This window comes from Pogona vitticeps, chromosome 12, assembly GCF_051106095.1.
Source record: "Pogona vitticeps strain Pit_001003342236 chromosome 12, PviZW2.1, whole genome shotgun sequence".
In the NCBI taxonomy this organism is placed as follows: Eukaryota; Metazoa; Chordata; class Lepidosauria; order Squamata; family Agamidae; genus Pogona; species Pogona vitticeps.
The window spans coordinates 5,795,123-5,821,986 of record NC_135794.1 but is presented as its reverse complement, the minus strand read 5'-3'; the positions used below and the strand labels follow the sequence as shown (position 1 = coordinate 5,821,986).

Below are 26,864 nucleotides of genomic sequence, written 5' to 3'. Positions count from 1 at the left end.
AGCTGGGAGCCAAGTTTTGTTGAGTTTCAAACTTTGCTCTTTTTTGTTGAAGTTCTGCTGGTGCTTGTGGATTTCAATGGCTTCCCTGTGCAGTCTGATGTAATGACTGCTGGTGTTGTCCAGTATTTCAGTGATTTGAAATAGAATTTCATGTCCAGTTTGTTTTAGGGCATGTTCAGCTACTGCAGATTTTTCTGGTTGTTTTAGTCTGCAGTGTCTCTCATGTTCCTTGATTCTGATGTGGATGCTGCGTTTTGTGGTTCCAATATATACCTGTCCACAACTGCAAGGTATCTGGTATACTCCTGTAGTGGTGAGGGGGGGGGTCCCTTCTGTCCTTTGCTGACCGTAACATTTGTTGTATTTTTGTGGTGGGCCAAACAGCCCGAAAAACCCACAACAACCAACGATTTCCTAATTGTTAGCCCTGGAGATATTTTGGAGGCCCAGCTCCTGGCATCCCAGGACATCAATCAAGCTGCCTTCAGCTTCCGAGAGTTGGAAGTCCAAAATTTCTGGAAGATGAAGATTTAAGAAGCAGGATAGATGCTACAACCCCAAAGCCTATCCCCTTGCCTTTATGGGTAACCAAAGACTGAACCCAAAGAGATGGTCAAGCAGTGCTCATCAAAGCACCAACTTCTAATCTGGCTAGTTCAGCTTCTCTCTCCTCGTTTCAAGACCAGCAGGACAGATTGCACTTGGAAAGGCGTAAAGGAAAGCTTCAAGCCACGCTCCTCCATGGGCAGGCGATGGTTAGGAGTGGGCCGTTCCAGAAGGTCACACCTGAGAAATAAGGAAGGTGCAATGAGGAGGAGCCCCCTGCCCAAGCCCCTCTCCCTTGTGGCCATCTCTCCCTCCAACTAGACGCGGCACTTACGTGGCTGCCTCTTGGACCGGGAGGCTCGTTTGAAGCCAGGTGGCAACCGTGCTCCCATGCGACTCGTAGAGCCTCACAATCAGAGCATCGTTTCTGTCCTCCGCCTAGAAGGAAAGACAGATAGGTTTTATTTTATTTATTTATTGGATTTATATCCCGCCTAACTGGTCTTGCGACCACTCTAGGCGGCTTCCAAATACAGCATAAAACAGCAAATAAAAATAACACAAAAATTATTACAGAAATAACTTCATAACAATTTACAAAACAAAAAAAGTAAGCATAAATAGAGAAAAATAAAAGAAAGAAAAAATATCAGGTTTCTTGACTCGGTACAATATTTCTAGTCCTATATAAGCTACTGGCATTCATGCCCCTGCCCCCAGCTTGTGACACTGTGTACCTACGAGCGCTAACTTTTCAAAGAGGGGAAAAGCATAAAATCTCAGGAGGGTGGCCAACAAGTCTGTTTTAGGAATGCTTTTACGTAATGTTTTTCATATGTTTACTTCTTTTTGATATTTGAATACAGTAGGATCCCTGTATATTGGAGCCGCATCTGCGGTTTCACTTATCTGCAATGTGAAAATGTTAAAAAATATTAAAAGAATAAAACCTAGAAATATGTATTTTCATGACGTATTTACCAGAACTGGCCACTAGAGGGGGCCAGAGTCTATGTTATGTATTTGTGCTGTTGAAGACTACATTGCATGGTCCCTGGCTTCCCCTAGTGACCAGTTCTGGTAATACATGGTAAAAATACTTTTTTCTGGTTTTCTTCCTTTTACATAGTTTGCTATTATCTGTGGTTTTCAGCATCACATTAATAATGTGTTTTTAATGATCTAAGCTGCCTTCAGTCCCTTTCTGGGAGAAAGGTGAAGTAAACATACTTTAAATAAGATAAAAAAATAATTAAAAACATGGCTGTTTATTCAGGCCTTCCCTCCAGCCAACTCTTGATTTTTTCTTACTTTTCATTTTTACTGCTGTTCCTGTTTGATTATTATGTATTTGTCTATGTTTTATTATTTGATTTTATATTTGGAAGCCGCCTAGAGTGGTCCAGTGGGCCAGATAGGCGGGGTATAAAATAAATAAATAAATAAATAAATAAATAAATAAATAAATAAATCAATCAATCAATCAATCAATCAATCAATCAATCAATCAATCAATCAATCAATCATGCACATGCTGGAACTGGAGACCCTCGGATGGCACCCAGCCGTTCTGACGGCCTCATGTTAATATCCATTCATTTTATTCCCTTGGGCTCCTTACCTGCTTTATCGTTTCCAGAACGACCGCAGGGGATTCCACCCGGAAGGCGCTCCAAGCTTGATACTGGCCTGAGACCCCTGGCACTGTGTGGAGCGGGAAGTTCAAATTATAGGCCTGATGGATGACCCCGGCCTCCTGGAAAGAACCTGTTTCGAAAAAAGAAAAAGAAAAGCTGTAATGTAGCTTCAGCAAGACAGAATGAGCAGTGCTGGGACCCCCAGGAGTGAAGCTAGCCTAGTGATGGATGCGAATACTTGATGGCTTCATAGTGTCATGAGTGTTTCCGAAGACCTGGACCCAGAAGGGTTAACTGTGGCTGAAGAGAATGTGAAGAGATCAGAAACACCTGAACCACTTCCAGATTCTCCCTCCACAGCAGACAGGCTTCGGGGCAGGCTTCGGGAAAGACTTAGGACAAGAAGATCAGAGATCGCTCAAAAACCTACGTTCATCTAGTCCTGAGTATTAGCAGAATAGAAAGCTTTCCAGCAGCTCAAGGAGCTGTTTCAGTATAAAACAAGCTTCCAGTGAAGCCAGAAACTTCGTGGAAGCAAGGAGTCAAAACCTTGGCTTGTATCCACGCTTCTTGCATCGTGTTCCTGTCTCTGAACCCCGGACTTTGACCCTGGACTGCGCTGGTATTGGACTCTGGACTTTGGCCCTGGACTACCCTAGTATTGGACTCTGAACTCTGGACTCTGACCCTGAACTACACTGTGTATCGGACCCTGGAATTTGACATTGGACTTCATTCTGTAAGTTGGTTTCTGGACTTTGGCTTTGCATTCTTGATATCTCTGACCCTGGACTGGTTTATCGGACTTCGGCTGTTGTAACCCCCGGGAACGTGACACATAGCAAGTCAGGCTATAATATGCTCGAGCAGAGATTAAGCCAGTCTTTAAAAATCACATTTGGCACCTAATATAAGTGCATATAAACAGAAAAGCATAAAACCATTGGACAAGCTTCAAGTTGCAAGATCAACTTGGAGAATTGGCGAAGCAGGCAAATGAGTTCAGTCTTCCCGCGGCTCGTTTAATGAATTTAGCGGTCCCATAGGAGGTCTCGGAGTCTGTGCCAGCTAGCAGGACTAAAACTCTACAGAAAGGGGGATTGCTCTTAATCCTGGTTGGTTAAAGTTTTAAGATTTTGATCCCTCAAATCTGCATACAGAGGACATTCTGTTGGAAAGTGGACCATATACTCCATTTAGTATCTGGCTGCAGAGGTTGGGGGTTTGATTCCCCACTGAGCCTCCTTGACAGGGGCTGGACTAGATGATCTGTAGGGTCCCTTCCAACTCTGCAGTTCTAAGATGATGATGGTGCTTTTACAGCATCCTGCTGGGCAATGTCTTCCTGTACTATGTGAACGTCCCTGAATCTTTTTCAACTGTAACTAGTTCAATAGGCCTTTAGTTTAACAATAGTCTCGGCTCGTGTGAGCTAATTATAGACCTACACGGGGACATCTTTCCAAAAGGCAAGGAAAAAGCCTTTCGTGGTGGTTGCAGGTTTTTCGGGCTGTCTGGACGTGTTCTGGAGGTTTTTCTTCCCAATGTTTCCCCGGTCTCTGTGGCCGGCATCTTCAGAGGACAGGAGTTAGAACACAGACAGAGCTCCTGTTCTCTGAAGATGCCGGCCACAAAGACGGGTGAAACATTGGGAAGAAAAACCTCCAGAACACGGCCCGACAGCCTGAAAAACTTACAACCACCATCGGATCCTGGCCATGAAAGCCTTCGAGAAAACCCTTTGTATCTCTTATGGGTGCGGCCACAGGCTTCAGATGCCATGGTAGCCTGGATGTCAATATCATATACTCTTCCAATGATACCTTCTTGGGCAGCCCTGTATCCCCTCCTATCGAGGTAGGCTGGGGAGTCGCTCAGCTTGGCGCTCACTGTGGATCTCTCAGCTCCCCCCTCCCGAGTCCCTTCCCGTTTCTTCACAGGCCAATGAGGCCAGCGGTAAGTCCGTATCATTCACAATCTCGAGCTCAGCTGCTTTCCGAGCAAGAGTACCCACGCAGCAGCAGCACGATGTCTCGTAGCAGACTGTGGCCATGGGGGTAGATCTCGGTTCAAAACTTCGGACAGATTCCTGTATTGCAATGTTTGAAAAAGCCCACCTTGCCCCGCAGAGCGTAAAAAGGAAGCAGCTGGTTTTTATGCAACTGTATTAGCAGCGGCACCACCATGTCCCCACCTGGTCCAGAAGAGAAACCATAAATAGCCGTGGCCTTGCCATGAGTAGAGGGGTGATCTTCTGCCCACCCTATGTGGGCAGGGCTGTTTGACCACCTGGAGAGGCTTGGTGCACCCCTCTGCCAGATTCCCTGGTCAGCTTACCTGCGTGAGGCATCAGCGCATAGGTGAACTGGTGGCGGCCGATATCGGCAGTGGCATCAGGTGACTTTGGTGCTCTTAACCTGCATAGAGAGGGAAGGACCGATAGGAGCAGAGCCATTTATCCAACCCTGCTGACGGACCACCTCCCTGACAGTTTGTCCCTCACCTGTCGCCCCCCAGCACCCACTTCAGTCGGTTGCCGCAGGGGGGAGATGAAGTCAAGAGAACGGTTTTCCTCTTCCCTCCCCCTCCTTCCTTCCTCTCATGTCATGCCTTTTTAGATTGTAAGCCCATAGGCTCAGATAGTATTTTACTACAAGTTGCTTGGGAATATGTTTTTTAGCAGAGAATCAGGTAAGAATGCTATTAACAAACAAATATGATGAAGTCATCTATACAATCTACCCTTATCATTAACGCCACATATACCAAATGATTATCTCAATACAGCCAGTGGTTTTTGCCAAAGCAGGCTTTCTTAACTGTGTTCTTTAGATTAAGGCAAATTGTAGATCAACACAGTAACCGGCATGTGTCGTTTCTGTTCAGCAGTGCAAGAAAGACACACTCGCACCATCCCTCCAGAACTCACAGGGAGAGGCTCATCACGTTGCCACGGACGGAGCAGCCGTATTTGCAGTCGTTCAGCAGGGCCACGCCAAAGCCATGCTCGGACAAGTCCATCCATTTGTGGCTCCAGACCTCAAGAAAGAAGCACAGCAAGGGTGGCTCAGGGACCGTCCTCGACACACCACAGACCCAAGGGGCCCGGAGGCTCGCCGGGTTGGACGATTTCCCATCGTCCTGCAGGACGCCCAGCCCTGCTGGCTTCCCCAGAGGCTCAGCCGGTCCACGGTCCCTAAAAGGTTGGGGAGCGCTGCTTTAAGGCAAAATATGCTTCTACCTTTGGCCACACCCACCTCTAGAAGGGAACACACACACACACACACACACACACACACACGCACACAGAGCGCTTCTCTGAAACGGGATTAATAATTCCTCGGACTGAAAAAGGTGCTCTACTTTTCAGGTAAAGGACAAGACAGGCTGACGAGCACTGGGATTTCTCGGAAATGGGCAGTTCTTAGACTTAGCAAACGGTCTGGGAAATCGACCAGAGGCATCCATTTCACGCTTTGCACACCCCAGGTCAAAGCGGCAGGCAGAGCCTCACCTCGAACCGGGCCCAGTCCCAGGAGGTGTTCTCATGGGTCGGTCTTTGCAGGTGCCCAAACTGTATCTCGTACGTCGCGTTCCGGCTGCGAACCTTGACCGGAAACTCCACCTTGAGGAATTTATGAGCTTCGTTCCACTCAACCTGCAAACAACAAGATACACCTCTGCCAGGGGAGGAAAAGGAAAACTCGAGGACAGTAGGATCCCCATTATCCATGGGGGATCGGTGCAGGGTCATCCCCCCCCCCGCGGATGCTGAAAAATGTGGATTATAGTAAACGCTATACAGCATGGTCTCTGGCTCCCTCTAGTGACCAGTTCATCTTTAGAAATATATATTTTTGGGATTTTTCTTTTAATATTTTAAATACGTTCAGACCGTGGATATGAATCAGCAAAGGCTGATCCTGCAGATAGGGGGTCCTATAGGACTGTTGCACTGTCCTCTTCATCCATATTTATTCAGTGCTTTCCGTATCATGGCAATTTCTGGACTTCTCTCCCATGATAAGAACTTTCTAACTCAGAATTAGTTGCTGGGTTGTTTTGTTTTCCCCCCAGCCCCACCACCTTTTCCATCTTTTAGCCCGGCCGTGCTTCCAAATCAACGGGTGGCCATGAAAACATTCTAAGGAAGGAATGACAAATACGTTTTTGTTCTTGCTTTTTAGTTTCAATTAAAATTAGAAAAGAAGAACTGTGAAGTCGGAGAATAGGAAACATCTTGGTTGTCATTACCAAGGTTCGCAAACTGGTCGTTTCCAGCTTGAAATTAATTTATTAGAAGGCAGGTTTATGCACATCTGTGCAGGTATGTGTTTATAGACAAACAATAGCAAAATTCAAAGATGGGACTACATCCTAAGAAAAGGTAGTTTTAGCCATGAATTAATATCTGTAACCAGTGAATTAGGGAACAAAGGAAAAAGAACCAGTGGAATTACTAACTAATAATTCATTTATCTGTATCTATACAGTCGGACCCTCGTATCTGTGTGGGATCGGTTCGAAGCCCACTGGGGAAGCTGAAAAACACAGATTAGCGCTAGTGCTATTTGAATAGCAAACACTATACATAGCGTGGTCTCCGGCTTCCTGCAGTGGCCAGTTCTGGCAACTTCATTGTTAGAAATATATATATCTGGGAATGTTTCTTTTAACGTTTTTAATATTTTCAGACTGTGGATACGTGAATCAGTGGATACTAATCCTGTGGATATGGGGGGGTCCTCCTGTAATGATACTGCTGTACACACTTCCCATAAAGATGTGTTATTTCATGGGAGAGGGCTGCTCCCTCTACTGATGGGATAGAAACCATTTCATTGCATTCATCATTCAAGTGGTAAATTCAAAACTGGGTGACCCGCCTGCTGTTCGTAAGTACCTTCATACTGAACTAGCCATGTTTTGGAGCAACCAGCATGCAGTCCATGGCTACGTACCTTCTAGCCTTAACAACTTGGTAAAATCTGGGCAAAGGTTACACTCTACTGACATAGACCTTGAAAGTCCAGAGTAACCTCCACACACAATAAGGTAGCAGAGTATGAACGATATACAGTGGTGCCCCGCATAGCGACGATAATCCGTTCCAGGAAAATCGTCGCTATCCGGAATCATCGCCATACGGAACGCAAAACCCCATAGGAACGCATTAAACCCCGTTTAATGCGTTCCTATGGGGGAAAAACTCACCGCTATGCGGAAATCCTCCATACAGCTGCCATTTTCACCGCCCGGTATGCGAGGAAACTGTGCGAAAACACTGCGGGTGCCCATTTTTTTCCCCAGCACCCATTTTGGAACCGCCAAAAAAACATCGCAATGCGAAAATCGGTAAGCGAAATGCTTACCGATCATCGCAATGCATTGTTTAGCCCATTTAGAACATCGCAATATGATCGCTTTTGCGATCGCAAAATCCGCATCGCTATGCGGATTCGTCGTTAAACGGAGTGTTCGCTATGCGGGCCACCACTGTATACAATATTTCGATGAACCAAGGTAGATGCTTGATTAGGGGAAGAAGAATTGCTTCAAGGTATGATCTAAAAATATCAAACCTGAGTCCGGAAGCGGACACAAGGGGATGCCGAATCCAGGACCACCTCTTGAGTAAGCCTGCTCTTCTCACCGATCCGTAGGGAGAATGTCACACTGCCACGCAGCCCTCCCGGCTGGGCAATTTCCAGGGGTTGAAGAAGATGCATGATGGGCTTCCTGAAAACGACAAGAAGAGACAGAAGCTGCCTGATGAATGAATAACGGGTCAAACCAGCGGTTCATCCAGGTCAAAACTGCTGTCACCAACTTTCTGGGGTGTTAGGGAGTTATTTTTCCAGCCCTACCGAGAGATAATGGAGACACGTCAACGGATGCAAAACCACTTTACTACTACATTGGGACCCACACATCCTTAGGGAATGGGTTCCTCGCCCCCTGCAGATGCTGAAAAATGCAGATTATGGTGAGCAGTATTTTAATAGTGAACAATATGCATAGTCTCTGGCTGCCTTTAGTGGTAACTTCATCTTTGGAAATCTGTATTTCTAGGATTTTTCTTTTAATAGTTTTTAGATCGTGGATAAGTGAATCAGTGGATACTGATCCTGTGGTTAAGGAGGACCTCCTGGAATGAACTATGGTCTTGAGTGTTTTGCATCAAAATAGCTGGTTCCAAGTTCCAATGGAGGATTTCCGCATAGCGGTGAGTTTTTCCCCCATAGGTAAAGGTAAAGGTTCCCCTTGACAATTTTTCCACAGAAAACACCCAATACTAGAACAGCATGGGCTCTGTACAGCATGTCCGGAAGTCAAAAGGTCTGGGTGAGCAGGTTGCATTTCCTTCTATTTCCTGTCTGTCTGTCTCCTAACAATCTCATTCCAGTTCCACCTTGCCCAGTCCGGGCAAAAGCAGTCTTCAGGCTGTAAAAGAAGTACTGTAGGTTAAATCCACTGAAAAGAATGTGACTCCTTAGGCATAAGTAATGTTGATAACTTCAATGAGCCTGCAGTTGCTGAACTAAAACTGGATTTAGCCAATAGGATGATAAGTCATCTCTTGTTTGCTGAAATCACAAGAGGCACAAAAAAAATCTGTAGCATGCAGATCAGAAAATTCTGAGCTGTACCCGAGTAAAAAAGGCACCTACCTGGTCTCTAGGTGATAATCCATCACATCCCAGGCATCCCAGTACAAGGGAACATCGTCAAATATCACAAACTGGTTAGCACAACAACCTTCAGAGATGGACTCTCTGGAACAAAACACAGAGACCGTTCAAGCAGAACACAGCGTGTGGCTCCAGGAGGAGGTGCAAATGAGACAGAATCGGATTTTAGGATTAGAGAAATGTACGAACCGCCAAACTGACAGTTCGTGCCTGCTCATTTCTCGGCCAAACGGGTGTTCGGTGCTTCCCAAGCCTGCCTCCCCAGTGGGCGCTGCCTCAGAGGGGCCGCCTGCTAGAGGAGGCGAGGCAGGGAAGAGCCAAACATCGGTCTGGCCAAGATACGAACTGCCGGTTGGGCAGTTCATGCCCCTCTCTAATTAGGATGAACATTCTACAGATAAGAGCCATTCTGGGGGACACAGGGCCTCAAGTTGTGTCGCTGGATTGTCCTTCATTGCAGATGTTTAATGAGGGGCTAGGTGGCCATTCGGGTGCTGCTCTATTTGCATCCCATGGCAGTGATTTAGATTAAACCACTCTATTATTCCAAAGAATTGCATTCTTTGTGACTGTAGAGCAGTTCAGTTGGGTCTGAAAAATACCTCCTGGGATCTGCTAGACAAAGCGAGGAGACGCGGCCTGTGGTATCCAGGCGGACGTGGACAAAACCGTTCTCCATGACTACGGATCCATCTGCCTGGAAAGAAAAGATCTTTTAAAAAAATCAATGGACTCAAATCTTTCAATCTAATCCCCCCACCCATGAACAGATCTAGTTTGTAGATCTTTAAAAAGAGTTTAAATCAGTTACTCTGCACACCGTAGTTTTTAGCTTACAATCTTACTTGCAGGCCCCTAAACACCGAGGAAAATTTAAGGAGATGCCTGGCCTTTTTGCCTCCCTAGCTAAAACCGAGCAGGTCTTCTGCATGAGCCGGACTCGGGAAGGACAGTTAGAAAATATGCAGAAATACAGCTACTAAATTAAAGAAGATTAAATGAATTTACGGCCAGTCAAGGTGATCATTGACTACCAGTCACGATGGTGCTACCACTGGGGCCAGAAGCTGTATTGCCCTCTTAGGACCAGTTGCTGGGCCCACTGAGTGGAGGGGACCGTGGCCCTCGTGCCCTGCTTGCGGGCCACTATGGAGGAAACAGGCCAGTGGACCAGAAAAGTCTCTGGTCTGAATCAAGCTGGGCCCTTTCTTATGTCTGCTGGGGCCTGAGATTCATCGTTATTTTCTCCTTGATTTGCTACTTAAGTTCCCCAAGGAAGGCCAAGGAACAGCTCACCTCTTGGGCGACTGTCACAGGATGGGCAGGCGGGCATGAGTCTTGAACGGCGCAGTAGCCCAGGCTGGGAACCGTCACCAGAGCTGCCATTGAGAGGTGCCAAAGAAAAAAAAGAGAGAAAAAGATTTTGTGTTTCTTTCCTGGAGGAACGTCTGATCAGCCTAAACAGCACTGCTGTTGTTGTTATTTGCCATTAGATCACCTCTAATTTATGATGACCCTACAAAGCAGCAATCTCCATAATGGCCTGTCCTCAACCTCAACTCTTATAGACTCATGCCTGTGCCTTCTTTTAGGGTGTCATTCCATGTCGTATTTGGTCTTCCTCCTTTCCTGCTGCCTTCGAGGGGGCAAACTTAGGCACAGACCCTTCCTCTGAGCCTCTTCCATCCGATCCCAGTGCCTACCCAGGAACAAGCCCTCGCCCTGGGAATGAGTGGACCTACTAGCTAAACTCTAAATGTCACGGTCTGCACTTCCATGGGACATGTTAACGTAGAGCTTGCAAATTACAAATAACCAGATCCTTGTAACTTGTTACTTTTTGCATAACACAGTTACGCCTGAAAGCAATGCGACAAGAAGAACATGATTTTACTGGTGGGGCCAGTAACATTTTCAAGTTAGCTGTGATTATTTTAAAAGAGATGTTGAGGCCTCTGGACAGGGAAAGGCAGCGGTCTTATCAGTCCTAAGGGTTTTCTCGAAAAACAAAGTGAAAAACAACGAGCAGCAAAAGTAATGCAACTTTTCCATCACTTTCAGGCATAAAGATCCACCAGCCCGCAAATTAAAAGGCTTTAAAGGTGAGCCTCACTAGGTACCTAAATCCTCCGATCCCCCTGGTCCAGTTCTGGCAATAACTTCGGTTCGTTCCCACGGCAAGGTGTTCACGACCACGACACCTTCGCTCGTCTTCGGACCGCCTGCCGAGAGGTCCCCAAACAAAGACTGCAAAGCATCGTTCACAAGCTGAGCTCCGGTGCGGCGGATTTCTGGGGAGAGAGGAGAAGGTTTTTTACCCCTTGAGAGGGCTTTTGCCCGGCCAAAGTGAGCTGAGATGGAAGCAAATATTAGAAAATGAATTCTGTGTCCTCAGGGTATCACCATCAGAACATGACCAAAACAAGGGAACAAGGAAGAGACAAAAGGGTATATATGTATTTTGATTAAGGCTGCCATTTAATTAAAGGAAATCCTAGTCGATCCATCACACTATTTTGAATCTGCATGGAGAAAAAGAGACTGGTTTCAAAGGGAGGAAAGGGGCAGTTATGTTTCTGGTTATACCTATGGCGGCTACATTTGGAGATAACAATGGGTTTAGCAAAGGCCCCTTAAGAGCAAATGCCTTCGTGCTGACCTTGTTTCTCTACACTCGGCATTTCCCCCTCCTCACCTGCGTAGTATCTCATGGCGTCCTCAGCTACAAGCTGGATGCAACTGCCTGGCAACACGTCGTGAAACTGGTTCAGAAGCAGCAGCCTAGAGCCAGAAGCAGGGAAGGGGAAGAAACAGATCTGAGACCCCGGAAAGAGAGGAGGCGTTTGCCTGTACACAAGCCAGTGAGATAGGCGATCAAGGGCCATAACACAGCTCTTAGATTTCATCCTCCTTACTTAGCATGTCTCCCCACTGTCATCTGCCCAACCTACCGGATCTTCTCAGGCTAAGCTCCTCTGCGTAGCCACTCAGAGGGAGGCCCAAAAATCATCCACGAGAGAGCGGGGATTTAAACTCCCATCCTTTGGCTCTGGTTGCAACCCACAGCCCCAACCCACAGCTCAACGCTCCTGTTTTTACAACTAACCAGAAGTTCATGGTTAGGTCCAAAGGAGGAAACTCAAAGTTTGAAGCACATGCCAGAATCAAAAGCACATTTGAAGCCTTCAATACAAAATGGGAAGTTTTAAATAAGACAGAATATGCTACTAGTCTGTGTCAAGGAACGCCAATGTGGCGATGTGCCTTCTGCCCATGCTCCCCTCTTCGGATTTGGCCATCTGCACTCCTATTTCTACAGCCAGCCACCCCCCCCCCATTGTGTGAATCAGAAAATATATTCCTTCAAGGTCATACCTCCAGAGGTGCTGAAGTTGAGCAGAAGGGTATTGGAAAGACGTTCTCCTTGACAGAGCAAGACTGCTGAGAACCTCAACGTCATGGAGCAGGATCTCACAATCCCGATTTCCCTTTTTAATCTAAATCCAAGGCCACATGGGTTTTTCAGAAATGAAGAACAGTGACTTGTTAATAAAACAAAAAGACCACATGTATGCAAAAAAACCAAGACTGATACAGAAAGGTGTTCCTTGAAACTTTCCATTGCAAACTTTGTATAGCCCAGAACATGCTCATTCAGAAGTTACCCAAAAGTAAATTCCACCTCGTTTAATAGCTAATCGGTAGAGAATTGTAGCACGTAATCGTACAGCGCAAGAGGTCCAGCACCGAATGCTACTACCAATCATCTTGGAAAATGTTCCAAATTTGTTCTGGTGTGTGATCATTCTACATGCTGTAAGTAGAAGAGTTAACACTTTATAGTATAGAATCATAGAATAACAGAGTTGGGAGGGGCCTCTAAGGCCATCCAGTCCAACCCCCTGTGCAAGGCCAGAATCCAAATCAAAGCAGATCGGACCGAGGGTGGTCCCATTTTCTCTTGAACACCTATGCTTTTCTGGACTACAGGTCCCAGGATTCCACACTATGGCCTGTGGGATTCTGGGGCAATGGCCCCCAAAAAGAATTGTCACCAGGCTCCGGAGGTAACAGTGATCTAACAGCCTACCTCCTGCATTTCCTTGAAGAGGCTTACCTGCCCGTGGGTGGTATATGTGCCATTATGCAATTCCAGGAAGAGTTCTCCAACCCAGGTACACAGCTGGGCCTTTTGCTCTTCCAGAGCTGAGAAAAGCTGGTCCGGGACAGACATTTGGACCCTGCGAGTAAGATAAGAAAAGACCCGTTTGCAAAGGGCAAGCCCCAGGAATGGGAGAACATGCCATTGGCCTGAAAAAACTTAAGTCAATGCAGTTCAGTTGATCTCAGCCTTCAGTTGTTTTGAACGTCATCCACTAGAAGAACCAGTCAGCCCAATCGCTGGTAAGCTAGCTGTGGGAGCTGAAGCCTAAAATACTTTGAGGGCCAAATGCTGAGAATAGCCGGTCTACTCCAAATCCCAGCTGAAGGCAGGATGCAACCATCGCTAGTCCGATTTACAACTACTGGTTAGAGATGGGCACGAACTGCTGGTTTGGCAGTTCATGCAGGTTCATCTTTCAGCTGAATAGGTGTTTGGTGCTTTCCAGCCCCTCCTCTTCCGGCGGGCGCCCACTCAGAGACAGCGCCCTGGCTTCCCTGCCCCGCCTCCTCTGGGCACTGCTTCCGAGTGGGCACCTGCTAGAGGAGGCGGGGCTGGGAATTGCTGAACACCTGAAAAATGAAGTGGCATGAACTGCTGAATCAGCGATTCGTGCCCATCTCTACTAAAGGTTATGCCGGCTGGAGCTAATGGTCTTCTGAGGAATCACATCTGGAAAGTCATATACTGTATTCTTCATCCCTAGTCAGATATTACAAAGCTTATTAATGAAACCAAGGTCCAATTCAGGATAAAACCATCAGCTGACAATCCGATGTCCTGATTGTAAGCTACTCATTCTGACCCTAATTCCCTTCATTCATTCATTCATTCATTCATTCATTCATTCATTCATTCATTCATTCATTCATTCATTCATTCATTCATCATCTTTCTGCTCAGCAGGGCTCCCTAAGCAATTTGCAATATGTTCAAATTATTCCAAACAAAATTCTTAAAACCAATTTCTAAAACACACCAAAAACTATTTTAAAAGCACACTTGAACATTCTTGAAAAATCAGAAGTTGTTGGGTTGGGTTTTTTTTAAACCCAGTCCTAGAGACCAAGGTCCTTTGGGATAATACAGTTTCCACGGCCCACAGAAACTCAACAGAGATCCATCCAGTCTAACTTCCCCTTTGAAAGGAAAGCCGCAAGGTGGGTGCATCTGCTGAGAAGGCCTGGTCTCGGCACCCATCAAACTAGCCTCTTGGGATAGAGGGACACATAATAGGCTTCAACCCCTTGAGGATCTCAGATTCCAGCCAGGTCCATGCAGGAGAAGGAAGTCTTCCTTTCCTCTCAATTCACTGCAAGCACAAGGAGTCTGTAAGGTCTAACTGCAAGGTCTGATATCCGTAACTCTGTTTTTGCCCTGTTGTGAATGGAGTGATCTTTGTAAAAGATCTCCTGTGTGGAGAATTAGTGCAGGGAAATCGCCCCAGAGGGAGACCACAGCAGCGATACAAGGAGATCTGCAAGCGGGATCTGAAGGCCTTAGAAAAGGACCTCAACAGATGGGGAACCTTGACCTCTGAGCGTTCAGCCTGGAGGCAGGCGGTGCATCACGGTCTCTCCCAATTTGAAGAGACCCTTGTCCAGCAGGCCGAGGCAAAGAGGCCGTCCTGAAACCAGCAAAATCAGAGAGCTGGATGGGGTACAGATTGTGTTTGTCTTCAGTGTGGAAGGGATGGTCACTCTCAAATCGGCTTTCTCAGCCACACTAGACGCTGTTCCAAGACCTCTACTCAGAGCAAGTTACCATAGTCTCTTGAGACTGAAGGATGCCTAATCAATCAGTCTTTGTAAATGAAAACTGACCTGGGTAAACCGTCGGTGTCCTTCATTCGGCTTAGCCTGTCTAGCATTTTCTGCGTTGGGCCACCACCCCCATCTCCAAACCCAAAGAGAGCAGCGCTGTGGTTTACCCGTCCCTTGTCTCTGTTATTCTTCACGGTTTTTAACATCTAGGAGGGAAGCAGCACAAACGGGACACAGAGATATACCTTCTCACACACACCCCTCCCTGTTCCTTAACATGCATCATTTTGCTGTTACGTTCAATGAGACAGTGATAAATTCTGATGTGCCCCTCATGATAGCGGGCATCACCGTGGAGAATGCAAACACAGAGACTGCTGTCTGGATCCATATCCACAAGCCATGACAAGCACATCAAGAGCAGGTGTTTTGTAGAAGCAGTAGATCTTAACTGCCCATTCAAGGCCAAGCTAGACAAAATGTGTAACCTGGGAAGAGATGTAGCACACAGCAGTATGTTGTTGCAGAGGGAAAACCCATCTTCCCCTCAACTACTGGGAGGATGGCAGCTATGTTTGGGGGGCAGGATCCAGCAAGGGCATGAGAGGGCCAGCCAATGGAGGGGAAATCATAGAATCATCTCTGTTTACCAGCCAGAGATCAACCCATCTGTCCAGCAGAAACAATCCGATTGGACTTGATTCGCCAAATGCACTTTATACTTCCCACCTTATAAGATTAAGACAGGAACTTATATTATAGTAGCCAGAACAATTAAGTGAGAAATCTCAGGAATGTCTGCGCTCTAGGTTGGTCAAGGGTTTAATTCCATCTTTGTGTGGCTGTTTCTATGAAGAATATAATTAAAAAGGAACATTTACATTTTTTAATAGCTCCTGGCTTTCTAGTCCCTGTGAGCCCAGTTTCCGCTGGTTGTGTCTACTCAACGGCGGCTGCTCTTGACCTTTTCCACTCCATGCATAATTTGACACCCTTCCTGCAAAGGTGTCTTTACTTCCCTGGACTCTGAATGGTCGGAAACCTCCTTCACCCTGGTAGGAATGGCACTGACTTGCCTTTCTAGGTAAAGGTAAAGGTAAAGGTTCCCCTTGGCAATTTTTGTCCAGTCGTGTCCGACTCTAGGGGGCGGTGCTCATCCCCGTTTCCAAGCCATAGAGCCAGCGTTTTGTCCGAAGACAATCTTCCGTGGTCACATGGCCAGTGCGACTTAGACACGGAACGCTGTTACCTTCCCACCGAGGTGGTCCCTATTGATCTACTTGCATTTGCATGCTTTCGAACCGCTAGGTTGGCGGGAGCTGGGACAAGCGACAGGCGCTCACTCCGTCGCGTGGATTCGATCTTACGACGGCTGGTCTTCCGACCTTGCAGCACAGAGGCTTCTGTAGTTTAGCCTGCAGCGCCACCACGTCCCTGACTTGCCTTTCTAGGGAGGGGGAAATATAGCATGGGTATAGAAGCCTGCTTTGCTTACCTCTTCCACACGACCAGCCAGCCCATAAGAATCTGCGGGGGGGAAATGGGTCAAAACTTGGGAGCCATCAATCCCTTCCCAGAAAAAAGTGTTGTGCTGCAAAAATAATAAAAAAGGAAAAGGAAACAGAAGAACCCAATAAGAGCCCAAACCTGTAGGGGTTAACAGATGCCCCATTAACTTCCATGGGCTAATTCCCAAGAATACTCAGGACAGTTATCTACTTATTTATTAATTTCTAATATTTTTACACCACCTTTCTCCTTAAAGAGGACCCAAGGCAGCTTATTTCAATGAAATACACTATTTAAAGGCTAAACACAGTTACTATACCAATAATTTTTGAAGGGTCAGATGCCACACTAAAAAATAAAACACAACAGATCACCATCACGGCAACAGGAGGATCAAGAGAGAGAGAAAAAAAGCCACACACTGGGAAAGTGTTCACAAGGTTCCAGCTAAGTTTCTGGGTGAGGAAACGGTGGATCCCACAGCCGCGCATCACTTGGGGGAGCTGCGCCGAGTAGCCAAATGTGTCTGGCAGCCAGAACTGAGGAGGGGAAGAAAACATTGTGTGAAACACTAGCCAGTATGTTCCAGAGTTAGACGCAAGGGATGGAGAAGTGAGAGGAAGCGGCACCTACCTCTTGACAGGGCTTCCCAAATTCCTGTTGGAAGAATCTCTGCCCCTGCAGAAACTGGCGGACCATGGATTCCCCACTTGGCAGGTTCCCATCCTGAGGGAGAATCACAGACCTGCGTCATTGCATGAAAACGTCCGCCCCTCTGCTTTTTCCACCCTCATTCCTCAAACTTCATAAAACACAGGGCACCCAAAGGAACCTCCCTTGGGATGATCTAGCAGGTTGAAAGGGTGACGCTGGGGAAAGATGTCTGTGCAACATTTCAGCATATAAGCAAGTGTTCCATGTTTTCATTGTTCTCCCTGTATTTTTAAAATATTTTTAGCAGACACAGTACACAGAAGTGGTTTCCCATTCCCTTCCTCTAGGGGGCGCCCTGGGATTGTGCAGCTGGCCCAAGGCCACCCAGGCTGGCTCTTCTCCCTGGAGGAACACCGTGGGGGAATCGAACTCCCCACCTCTGGCTGCACAGCCAGAGACCTAACTCCTTGAGCTATCCAGCCAGTTGGATGTTGAATAAACAGCAACCGTTGTAATCGTCTTGAGCAATGACTCCTTCTGAAGCATGACCACCGCAAGCAAACAAGGATTATCTTGACATGCCACTTTCCTACAGAATATCAGACTGCAGGGATTAGGGAATGACAATGACATCCCAATCTTTATGAATTTGAGTTTGCCATTTGACTTTCACTTGGTTTGCCCTACCAGGAATGGGGAGGGGGGCACTGCCTCCTTACCATTTCCACCCAGGTACCCCCAACAGGTATGAAACGGCCTTCTTTGACAAAGTTTTGAATTTCAGCGTACAGTCCAGGATACCAGCTCTTCACCCACTCAAACTGCTGAGCCTGCAAAAAAAGAGGGTAGTCACACCCTGCACGTCATGGGAAAAAATGGTCCCCCTTCAACTTTTGTGGCTTACACATGGGGAAAAAAATCAAAGCAGAGGCTTCTAGATCTCAAGAAATTTTGAGAGACAGAGTTAGACTAGAACATTCTAATTATTTTGATCACTGGGGGGGAGAGAAAGTCAGAGACAGAGAGAAAGACAAACAAAAATTAAATAATTTTCATATTCATTTTCGTTATATAAACAGGTAGATTAAAATAACAAAAGCCATTAAAAATCCAGGGGCAATGTTAACCATCAGTGAAATACCCATGGAAAGAGATACATCTTTAACTGACAGTAGAAGTCCCTGAATGCCATTTTATATTTAAGGTAGCCTTAATGTTTGACAAGTGTTTAATCATTCAAAGTATTTTAATCAGTTTTATAGTTTAAATTGCAAAGGCGAGCAAATGAAACCCAGGGGTGCGTCACGTATCAGTACCTGCGAGCAGACAAACGTGAATTCTGGGTTCTTTTCCATCAGGCGTACGACAGTCACCCAGCTGCGGGCACATTTGCGGATTGTCTCCTCGTAAGGCCACAGCCAGGCTAAAACCAAAATTGTAAGCAGACATTCACTGTCACATTGATTTTGCTTTTTATAATAGCTATATACCCTAATGCCTGTCTTCAACAGGCCTAGGAATGAATACTTTATTATGGTCAAAGACCAGTAAAACCAAATCAATATAAAATACAGTACATACATATAATTGCAGTTTTGTAAAATCAGGCAGAATTGTAGAATTACCATTAAAACATGATAAAACAGCCCCTCCTTTTCAATTAATAACATCGTAAATCCTTAGTATAAGTAAAACCTCAGCCAGTGTTATATTAAAAGCATTATATTATCCATCTAAAATCACCTACCCAGACATCTGAACAGGAATAACCATTGCTGCAGCACAAAATTTGGCCACTTGTCTCGTAATATAAGGGGTATTGTCAGAGAGGAAAACCCTAGGAAGTAACTACAGTGGTGCCCCGCTTTACGACGACCCCGTTAGACGACGAATCCGTTGAATGGCGACTTTTTTGCGATCGCTATTGCGACTGCAAAACTATGATTCAATGGGTTTTTTTCATTTGACGACAATCAGTTCCCTGCTTCGGGAACCGATTTTTCGCTTCACGACGATCAAAAACAGCTGATCGTCAGGTTTTCAAAATGGCCTCCTGCTGTTTTCCGGTCCTATTTCCAGAAGACAGCGATGGAAAATGGCTTCCCCTATGGAGGATCTTCACTTTACAATGAGGTATTTCGCCCACTGGAACACATTGAGCAGTTTTCAATGCATTTCAATGGGTTTTTTACTTTCGCTTGATGACGATATCGCTTAACAGCGATTTTAATGGCATGGATTATCGTCGTCAAGCGGGGCACCACTGTAGTTGCAAATAACATAGTCCCCTGTAACTCCTTGATTTTTAGGGGGACCACAACATTGTTAAATTTCAAAACTGATGCAAGAAGCAGAAGCAAAGTGATCGTACTAACATAGCAAGTTGCCTTTTCTACTGACTTTTCCAAACTTGCTTTTTAAGGGCACTTCAAGGCTTTGTCACTGGAGTTTTGAAATTCGCACAGGTTAACCTATTAACCCTAAGATTTCCCCTTCCCCAAAGCAAGGAATGAAAGGAAATGAGTTTTGCACCAATCAAGGCAACACGTTTCTACTACAGCCGTTTTACAAGGAATCTCAATCAGCCGTTTTCATACGCAGTAATGGTGAGTAACCGTAATACTTTTTTTTTTTAAAGTAACTTTCCAAGCGCTGGCCTTGAAGTCCTCTCCCCCCTCCCATTCCTCTCCCCCCTTAATCCTCCTCCTCTTAGAATAGCAGAGCTGGAAGAGACTTTATGGATCATGAAGTCCAGCCCCTATAAAGGAGGCACACAGGGGAATCAAACTCCCAACCTCTAATCCCCTAAGCTAATAATAAACTGCAGAGCTGGAAGGGTCCCTATGGATCATTGAGTTCAGCCCCTCTCAAGGAGGCCCAGTGGAGGATCGAATGAAGGATCCAGCATCACCAGAACAGAATGAAATACACTCCTTGGAAACAAAAGTAAGCCAATCAAGCATGAGTCGATTTAATGAATTTGCAGATCATTGATGGGGCTCCTCTCCCAGTAGACAAACAGACAGAGGTTGAACTCTGCTTCCTTTTAGTCACAGCTTGGAAAAGTTACTTTTTTGAATGACCAACCTGAGAATCCTCCGGCCAGAAGATTCTCGAAGCGGCAAACCAAACAATACCTCTTACACATGTTGCCTATATTTTATGGACCTCAAAAACTATCAGCTCACTGCAGACCGATCATGACCCCTTTCCCACACTCTCCTCTGTCCAATGGTGCTTGATGTCCCAGCTGACTCTTGGGCTGAAGTAGGCCTCCCCCTAATCATCCCCTCTTACCCGAATCAATGTGGCAGTGGCCCATTGCATGGATGATGTGCTGGCTCTCTCCATTCTTTTGACTGAAGATAGAGGAGGCAACCTTGCGTGCCGCACAGAAACTCCGCGGATTGGTGACATTGCACAGATTAACCATTTCATTGGCTGCATAAAGTGCCTGGAAACTGCGCTGGTTCTCCTCCCCGAGGAGCTACGTTACAAAGACAATCATGTATCGCTAGGCTGGCAAAACACACAGGCAGAACAAACCTACTCAAAGCACAATTTCTGTATTTGGAGATTAATTGCCAAATCCCAAATCCACATGAAGAGTGCCATTCGTTAATGTTCACAGCACTTCGCACGGATGGTCCAGTGATGCTGAAGCAGAATAAATTCTTTGCTCTGTCTACAATTCAGCACACGCTTATGAAGAGGCCTTTAATGGGACTGACCACCAAGCAGAGCACAATCATAGAACCACAGAAGAACTGGGTTGGGAAATAAGGCCATCGGGTCCAACCCAACCCCCTGCTCATGGTGGGAATCCAAATCAAAACAGATCTGATAGTGGGTTGCCGAATTTTCTCCTGAATGCCTCCAGCATTGGGAGCGTTCACCACCACCCCCAAGGTCATGGGTTCCATTGTCATACCACTCTAACAGTTAATAAGTAAACTGCTTCAGTTTAAAGACAGCCGTTTTGTACAAGCATCTAATCTACCATCCTTTGGAGAATTTGGGGATCCCGTGCTCCTCTGACCTCTACCCGCATCCAAAAGGTGTACTTTCCCCCCTCTAACCTGAAAGTAACCAGATATCCTCACCTGGTCTTGAACCCACCCCCTCCAGAAAAAGATGACATCGCAAGGCCTTGCTTTCATTGAAAAGCCTCACCTTAAAGGCTTCCAGAGGGATGATTCTTACTGATTCTAAGCTATTTACTTATTTAGTTTTAAAATCCCACCACGGCTGGCTGGCGGGTTGGACCAGTCCATTTCATTACAGCAGCATTGGTCAACTTGTGGCCCTCCAGACGGTGTTCGTCTGCAACTCCCAGTGTTGTTCACCCTGGACTATGCTGGCTAGAACCAATAAATGAGAGTTCTAACAACATCTGGAGGGCATGAGGTTGCCGACCCCTTCACTAAAACTAGCCCCTGCCTCTACCCCCCACCCCCCAAAAAATCACAAAAGTGATTTTAAAAAGACAACTTTTTACCTTGGCCATGTCCAAAAGGATCTCAAAGTCCACCAGAAGCTCATGAACATCCCTGTTGTAAACGACCAGTTCCGCTTTGTGCAGAGAGAATTTCTTGTCTGGATCTGGGGGTGCAATCATGCTACCCTTCCCAGCTCCAAAGAGACCATTGCAGGCAACCTCCACATATAAGGTCAAGCTGCAGGCATAAGAGAATACAGAAATCTCACCCCTCTGTAGTTTAATACAGCCTCCTTAAACCTGGTGGCCCCTCCACTTATGCGAAGGATCTCAAACAAGGAGTTTTCCCCTTCCCTATTTTCCAAGTGGATTTCCAGCCCTCTTACAATTTCTTTGTTCTTGTCTCTGCATTTCTGATGGTTTGTGTCACTCTGGAGGTGGGTTCAGAAACTGGCCCTTGGATTTGTGTTGAAGTGTTTTAAAATGCAAGATGTTTTGGAGTTGCTTGTTGCTTGAAATGTTAAAACCCACTGTGTTACTCATTCTTTGTTTTGAAAAGGACATACGATGGATGAGAGAACAGCATAAAGCTTGAAAAAACCCATCCCAATGCCCCCCCCAGTAATTTTAAAAATCAAGATAGTTCTGCATTTGTTTTTTAAAAATGAACAATCACAAAACAACACAAACAAAAGTGCTGTCTAGGAAATCTTTGAAACCTTAGAACTGCTCACCTGTGAGGATCTGTTTCCTTTAGGCTCTCGGTTAATAAATAACTCGTTTTCTCCCCTTCTGTCGTTAAACCCTGCCAATGGCAAAGCAGGAAAAAAATGGGAGAAAAATTGGGGAAAAGCAAGACTTGAAAATAAGCCCCATGCTAATAAGCCTGCACCCCCACCCAATGGAAATTCAGAGCATTCTCTTCTTAGAAGGCAAGGAAAAAGAAGATAGCCTGAAAAGTCATATTTTGGGGTTAAACTTCCCAGAGTCACCAGCCAGCACGGCCCCATGCAAGCTGGAGGACCCCAGGAGGTCTACTCCAAAGGGCAGTCTCTTCCTCTTTACTATCTTGAATTTCTGACTGGGTGCAGAGGAACGGCCTTTCCTGCTTCTGAGGCTAATAGGGAAATTGAGGATGGGATCACATAGGGAAAATAGATCACAACTGGACTTGCCCATGGAGCAGTCCAGGAAATGTGTACGTCATGGGATCCCAGCCTGATCCCAATCTTTTCCCAAGCTGGAGCTTTCCGGTTCAGCTTTTGAGCTTCTGCTTTTGAAGGGCATGCTGGAGTAATTTCCCAGCAGACAGAAGGGTTGCTTTCAGGAAGGTGAGTATTCCATTCACCAGTCTCAGAAGGCTGAGTCAACCGAGTTGGCTATGTGGGACTGAACCTGGGTCGTGAGCAGAGTCTTGGCTGCAGTGCTGCAATTCAACCACTGTGCCACGAGGCTCTATCAGTTTGCAACAAATGTCATTTGCCAGGATGCATAGTCAATAACTGCTGTCTGTCTCGGGGGGGGGGGGGGGGGAAGACTGGTTGAAACTCAAAGATCCGACCCTTGTCTCAGCTGAATCATACTGACTCCTGTCACCTTAGAACAAAGGTAAACAGCTCAACGTATATGAGGAAAGCCAGATATTATGTCCATAGGGGTGTATGCAAAGGCTTCAGAAGCTGTAAAGGTTACAGATCAAGTCTTTCATTAGCCTGAATATGTGGCTCGAAACTGAGTTACAGATGCTGACCCTCTCTAAGCTCTTAATTTTTTTGATAAAAAGGTAGGGACAGAAATAGGAGAAAAATAGGTTTGTAAAGAGTAATATGTTTATTAGGTACAGTGGACCCTTGACTTACAGACGGCTTGACTTACAGACTTTTTGAGTTACAGACTTCTCTGGCCGCAAAATTTAGGTTTGACTTGCAGACTGAGATTTGACTTACAGACCAGAAAAAAACCAAAATGGAACAAAAACGGCCTGTTACGGGATTAATCGGTTTTTAATGCACTGTAGGTCAATGGAGACTTGACTTACAGACTTTTTGATTTGAGAACCGCCTTCCAATACGGATTAAGTTCTCAAGTCAAGACCCCACTGTACCTTTTGAAGATGATCCAGCATCTTTCTTTAAAAATTGTTTAAGGGGGTAGGTTAAGACAGAGTGGCTTCATGATGATCAAACGGGTCAGCCAATCAATCACACTTGACATGTTAGCTCGTGATGGTTTCATGACAGTCCCTTACCTGAACAGGTTGGCCCTCCTTCCAAACCATCCCCTCGCCTTCACTTTCCCAGAGAAGGTGAACTTCCTTTCCTGTCCATTCTTTGGGGACACAGAGCTCCACTTTAAACCAACAGGTATGCCACCTTAGGGAAGAGATGTACATACTTTCAGAAAGACAGATTAAATGCAAAGGTTATTCAGAACTTCCACAGAGCAATAATCTCACTGGAACTACTGTAGAGTTAATTCAATAAATGTCTGTGCAACAATTTGACTGCAAGAGAGCACAAACATTCATGAGAAAATTAAAAACAAAACAGGGCCTACATTGATGGACCTACATAAGTGTCTGCTTTAATCTAGTGTGTAAATTCTGTTTTTGGTCTTTTTATGGATTATACCAATCGGATGTACGTGCCAAGCAAGGACTTAGCAAAAAAACAAAAACAAAACAAAGAGATATACTAACAGATATTAACATACATTTATACAGAGCAAGTTAGTTACCTGAGCTGGTTAGATTTAAACTCAGGCGATGAACAGTCCTGACTATAAAGTTTAAACATTGCAACACGAGGCACTTAAATAACGCAGACTTTTGTGACACCCGAAAGGCTAACAAGTTTTACTTGATGTTGGATGCTGTGGACTACAGTCTACAAAGGCCTATCCCCAAATAAAACTTGATAGTCTTTAGGTTGCCTCAAGAATCTGTTGTTTCTGTTGAAAGAAAATGACATGGCTACCCCTGGGTATAAGCAAAGAGAAGAAATCCAAGAACAAATATAATCAAGCCACAAATTTCAAAATTCTTGGTTTCAAATTAGAAAAAGCCATTTACAGAGTAGCTCTGTTTTTATTCACTGAGCGCTGTGGGGCTTTCAAGTAAACATGCCAAGGCCTGTGACGTGTCCTATATTTCACACGGAGCAACCAAGCCACACGAAAATTCTGACCAAAGATGTAACATAACAGATGTCTGTTCAAGCATCCCAAGTCGCTCGTCCTAGGAGTGAATACTTACGTGCATCCAAAGCAGTCTCCAACTTTTATAGGTCTGAATTTCTGTTTTACAGCAACATGATATGGAATACGTTGAGAGGTTTCAAAGCAAGAGAGAGATGTCAATGGGCAGGTGTCACCAAACAACCTAAAATTAAAAACACATAGCCATGCCTTCATCAGCTCATCAAACTGGTACTTGACATGACAAGATCTATGGTAAGGCCTGATGACTTCATGCCTGCCAGTTCTTATGGACTGTGACTCCTACAAATCCTTGACCACTGGCTGTGTTTGTTGGGGCTTAGGGAAGTCGTAGTCCAAAACACCAGGAGGGCTGAAAATTCCTCAACAATAAATTAAGAGTTTTTCTCTTCCTTTTTCCCTGCGTTGGTGGCTTACATCTTTCCTTTTGTGGAAGGTGGCTATTAAGGAGGCTGGCAGAGTATGTCTGATCAGCATGTGATTTTAACAAAAGTTTGATTTGAAATTAGTACATGATGCTTTGCAAAGAACAGACCTAAATCTGATATTTCCATAAACTGCTGCAGATCAAATTGTTTTAAAAAGGACAAGTAAAGGGGCTGGTCAAAAAAATTGGCAACCCGACCCTAACCCACCCCATCCAATCCATGTACGTGGCCAGTTCACAGACAGCGAAACTTATTGGCTTCCACACTTTTAGCGTTACAGAGAAATGAACACTTTTCATGACACAAAGCTAAAACGACTCCAGCCAAAATGCTCTGAAACTGAATGCTCCAGGAGGCTATGCAGAAGCTAGGAACAGAACAGAGATGCCATGGTAGCCTCTGATAGTAAAATACAGGAGTTTCCTCCAGATTCTTTGGCTTACTTATTTATATTTTTACCCCACCTTTCTCTTTGAACAGGACCCAAGGCAGTCTACAACAGTGGTCCCCAACCTTGGGCCTCCAGATGTTCTTGGACTACAACTCCCAGAAGCCTTCACCACCACCTCTGCTGGCCAGGATTACTGGGAGTTGAAGTCCAAGAACATCTGGAGGCCCAAGGTTGGGGACCACTGGTCTACAACATTGGAAGACAATATTTAAAGTTGAAAGCAATGAGTATAGTACAACGGTGGTTAACATCATTAAAAGACAATAATTAAAGCTAGAAACAAGGAGTATAGAGGCATCTTACAGCATTAAAAGGCAATATTAAAGCTAAGAACAATACGTGTAAATATATATATATATTTAATATATATATATATATATGTATATTTAAAATATATATGTATATAAAATGCTACTCTGAGAAATGGGAAACTTAAGCAGTACAAAAAATCCAGTCGAAGAAGTACTGTAACGCGTGACAATCCATCTAAAAACCTTGTTAGCAAGGGAAGGCTTGCCTGAAGAAAGGGCTTTGTCTGCTTGTTTAAATTGATAGCAAAGATGTGCAGGCTTGTGTTTTTGGACTGCAACTTCCAGGATCCCCAGGCAAATCAGCTCAGCTCTAAACTATTTTAAACTATCAGCATCAAGACAAACTCCCTGGTTTTGAAAGGGGGGGGCGCGAACAGAGGGGGAAGGTTTTAGCATCCGGACCGACCCCTGCCCACCTGCCCCTGAGGTTACAGTCGAGGAAGTAAGTGTCGGAGACAAATTTCTCGACCCGTTCGAGAGTAGTCCGCCGGTGCTTCAATCTCGGCGCCTTCCACTCCTCACCGGACCCCGCCATCGCTCCGAAGGATCAAAAGTCGCTCCTGGGGTCCGGCACACAAATAGCTCCTCTGCGCCACAGGGAGCGCGTAGAATGGTTCCGCCCTTCCTAGGGAAGGCACCCCCGCATAAACAGGGACAGGAGACCAACTGTCTGTGGAGAACGGGGAAGGAATTCGTTGTTTGGCTTTGTTTTACTTTACGATCGAGGATTTAGAAACGTCTGGCCCAGGACAAATCATCCCCAGATAGTTTATTATGAGAAATAAAATCGAGGTGCTATGTGACACTCTTTAAAAAAAAAAGGAATAAGGATGTGGGCCAGAAAACAAATTGGAAAAATCTGTATTTGTGAGTTTGAGGAGCAGGTTAAGGTCCACGTCATTTGTTGCCATCCTTGCATCCACGTGGCATGTGCACCTCAATCGACCTTATTTGGCCCGCCTTCTTTAAAGAAAAAAAAATCCCACTCCTTGCTCTCTCATCCTCCTTTCAATTTTCCCCCCCTAAAAGGTATAGTGCATCAGTATTGTTCTGATAG

The 26,864-nt window shown here is 45.5% G+C and overlaps 1 protein-coding gene across 2 annotated transcripts; it reads right to left on the bottom strand.

Moving 5' to 3' along the window:
• Positions 1 to 32: 32 nt before the first annotated feature.
• On the bottom strand, positions 33 to 26,416 carry MAN2C1 (mannosidase alpha class 2C member 1). 2 transcript variants are annotated; one of them, XM_072981882.2, is made up of 26 exons: positions 26,224 to 26,416; positions 24,655 to 24,780; positions 23,650 to 23,773; positions 22,136 to 22,206; positions 21,462 to 21,639; positions 20,261 to 20,450; positions 18,280 to 18,386; positions 17,683 to 17,793; positions 16,943 to 17,035; positions 16,732 to 16,848; positions 16,296 to 16,391; positions 14,861 to 15,006; positions 12,993 to 13,116; positions 12,251 to 12,372; positions 11,571 to 11,656; positions 10,996 to 11,166; positions 10,172 to 10,254; positions 9,478 to 9,572; positions 8,855 to 8,959; positions 7,766 to 7,922; positions 5,698 to 5,841; positions 5,113 to 5,222; positions 4,521 to 4,600; positions 2,168 to 2,313; positions 881 to 984; positions 507 to 786 (listed from the first exon to the last, which is right to left on the bottom strand). In XM_072981882.2, the coding sequence occupies exons 1-26, from the start codon at positions 26,340 to 26,342 to the stop codon at positions 657 to 659; spliced, it is 3,135 nt and encodes a 1,044-aa protein (XP_072837983.2). In that variant the 5' UTR covers positions 26,343 to 26,416; the 3' UTR covers positions 507 to 656. The 2 variants fall into 2 exon arrangements, with proteins under 2 accessions (XP_078237057.1, XP_072837983.2); XM_078380931.1 differs by having other exon boundaries at positions 33 to 984.
• Positions 26,417 to 26,864: the final 448 nt, after the last annotated feature.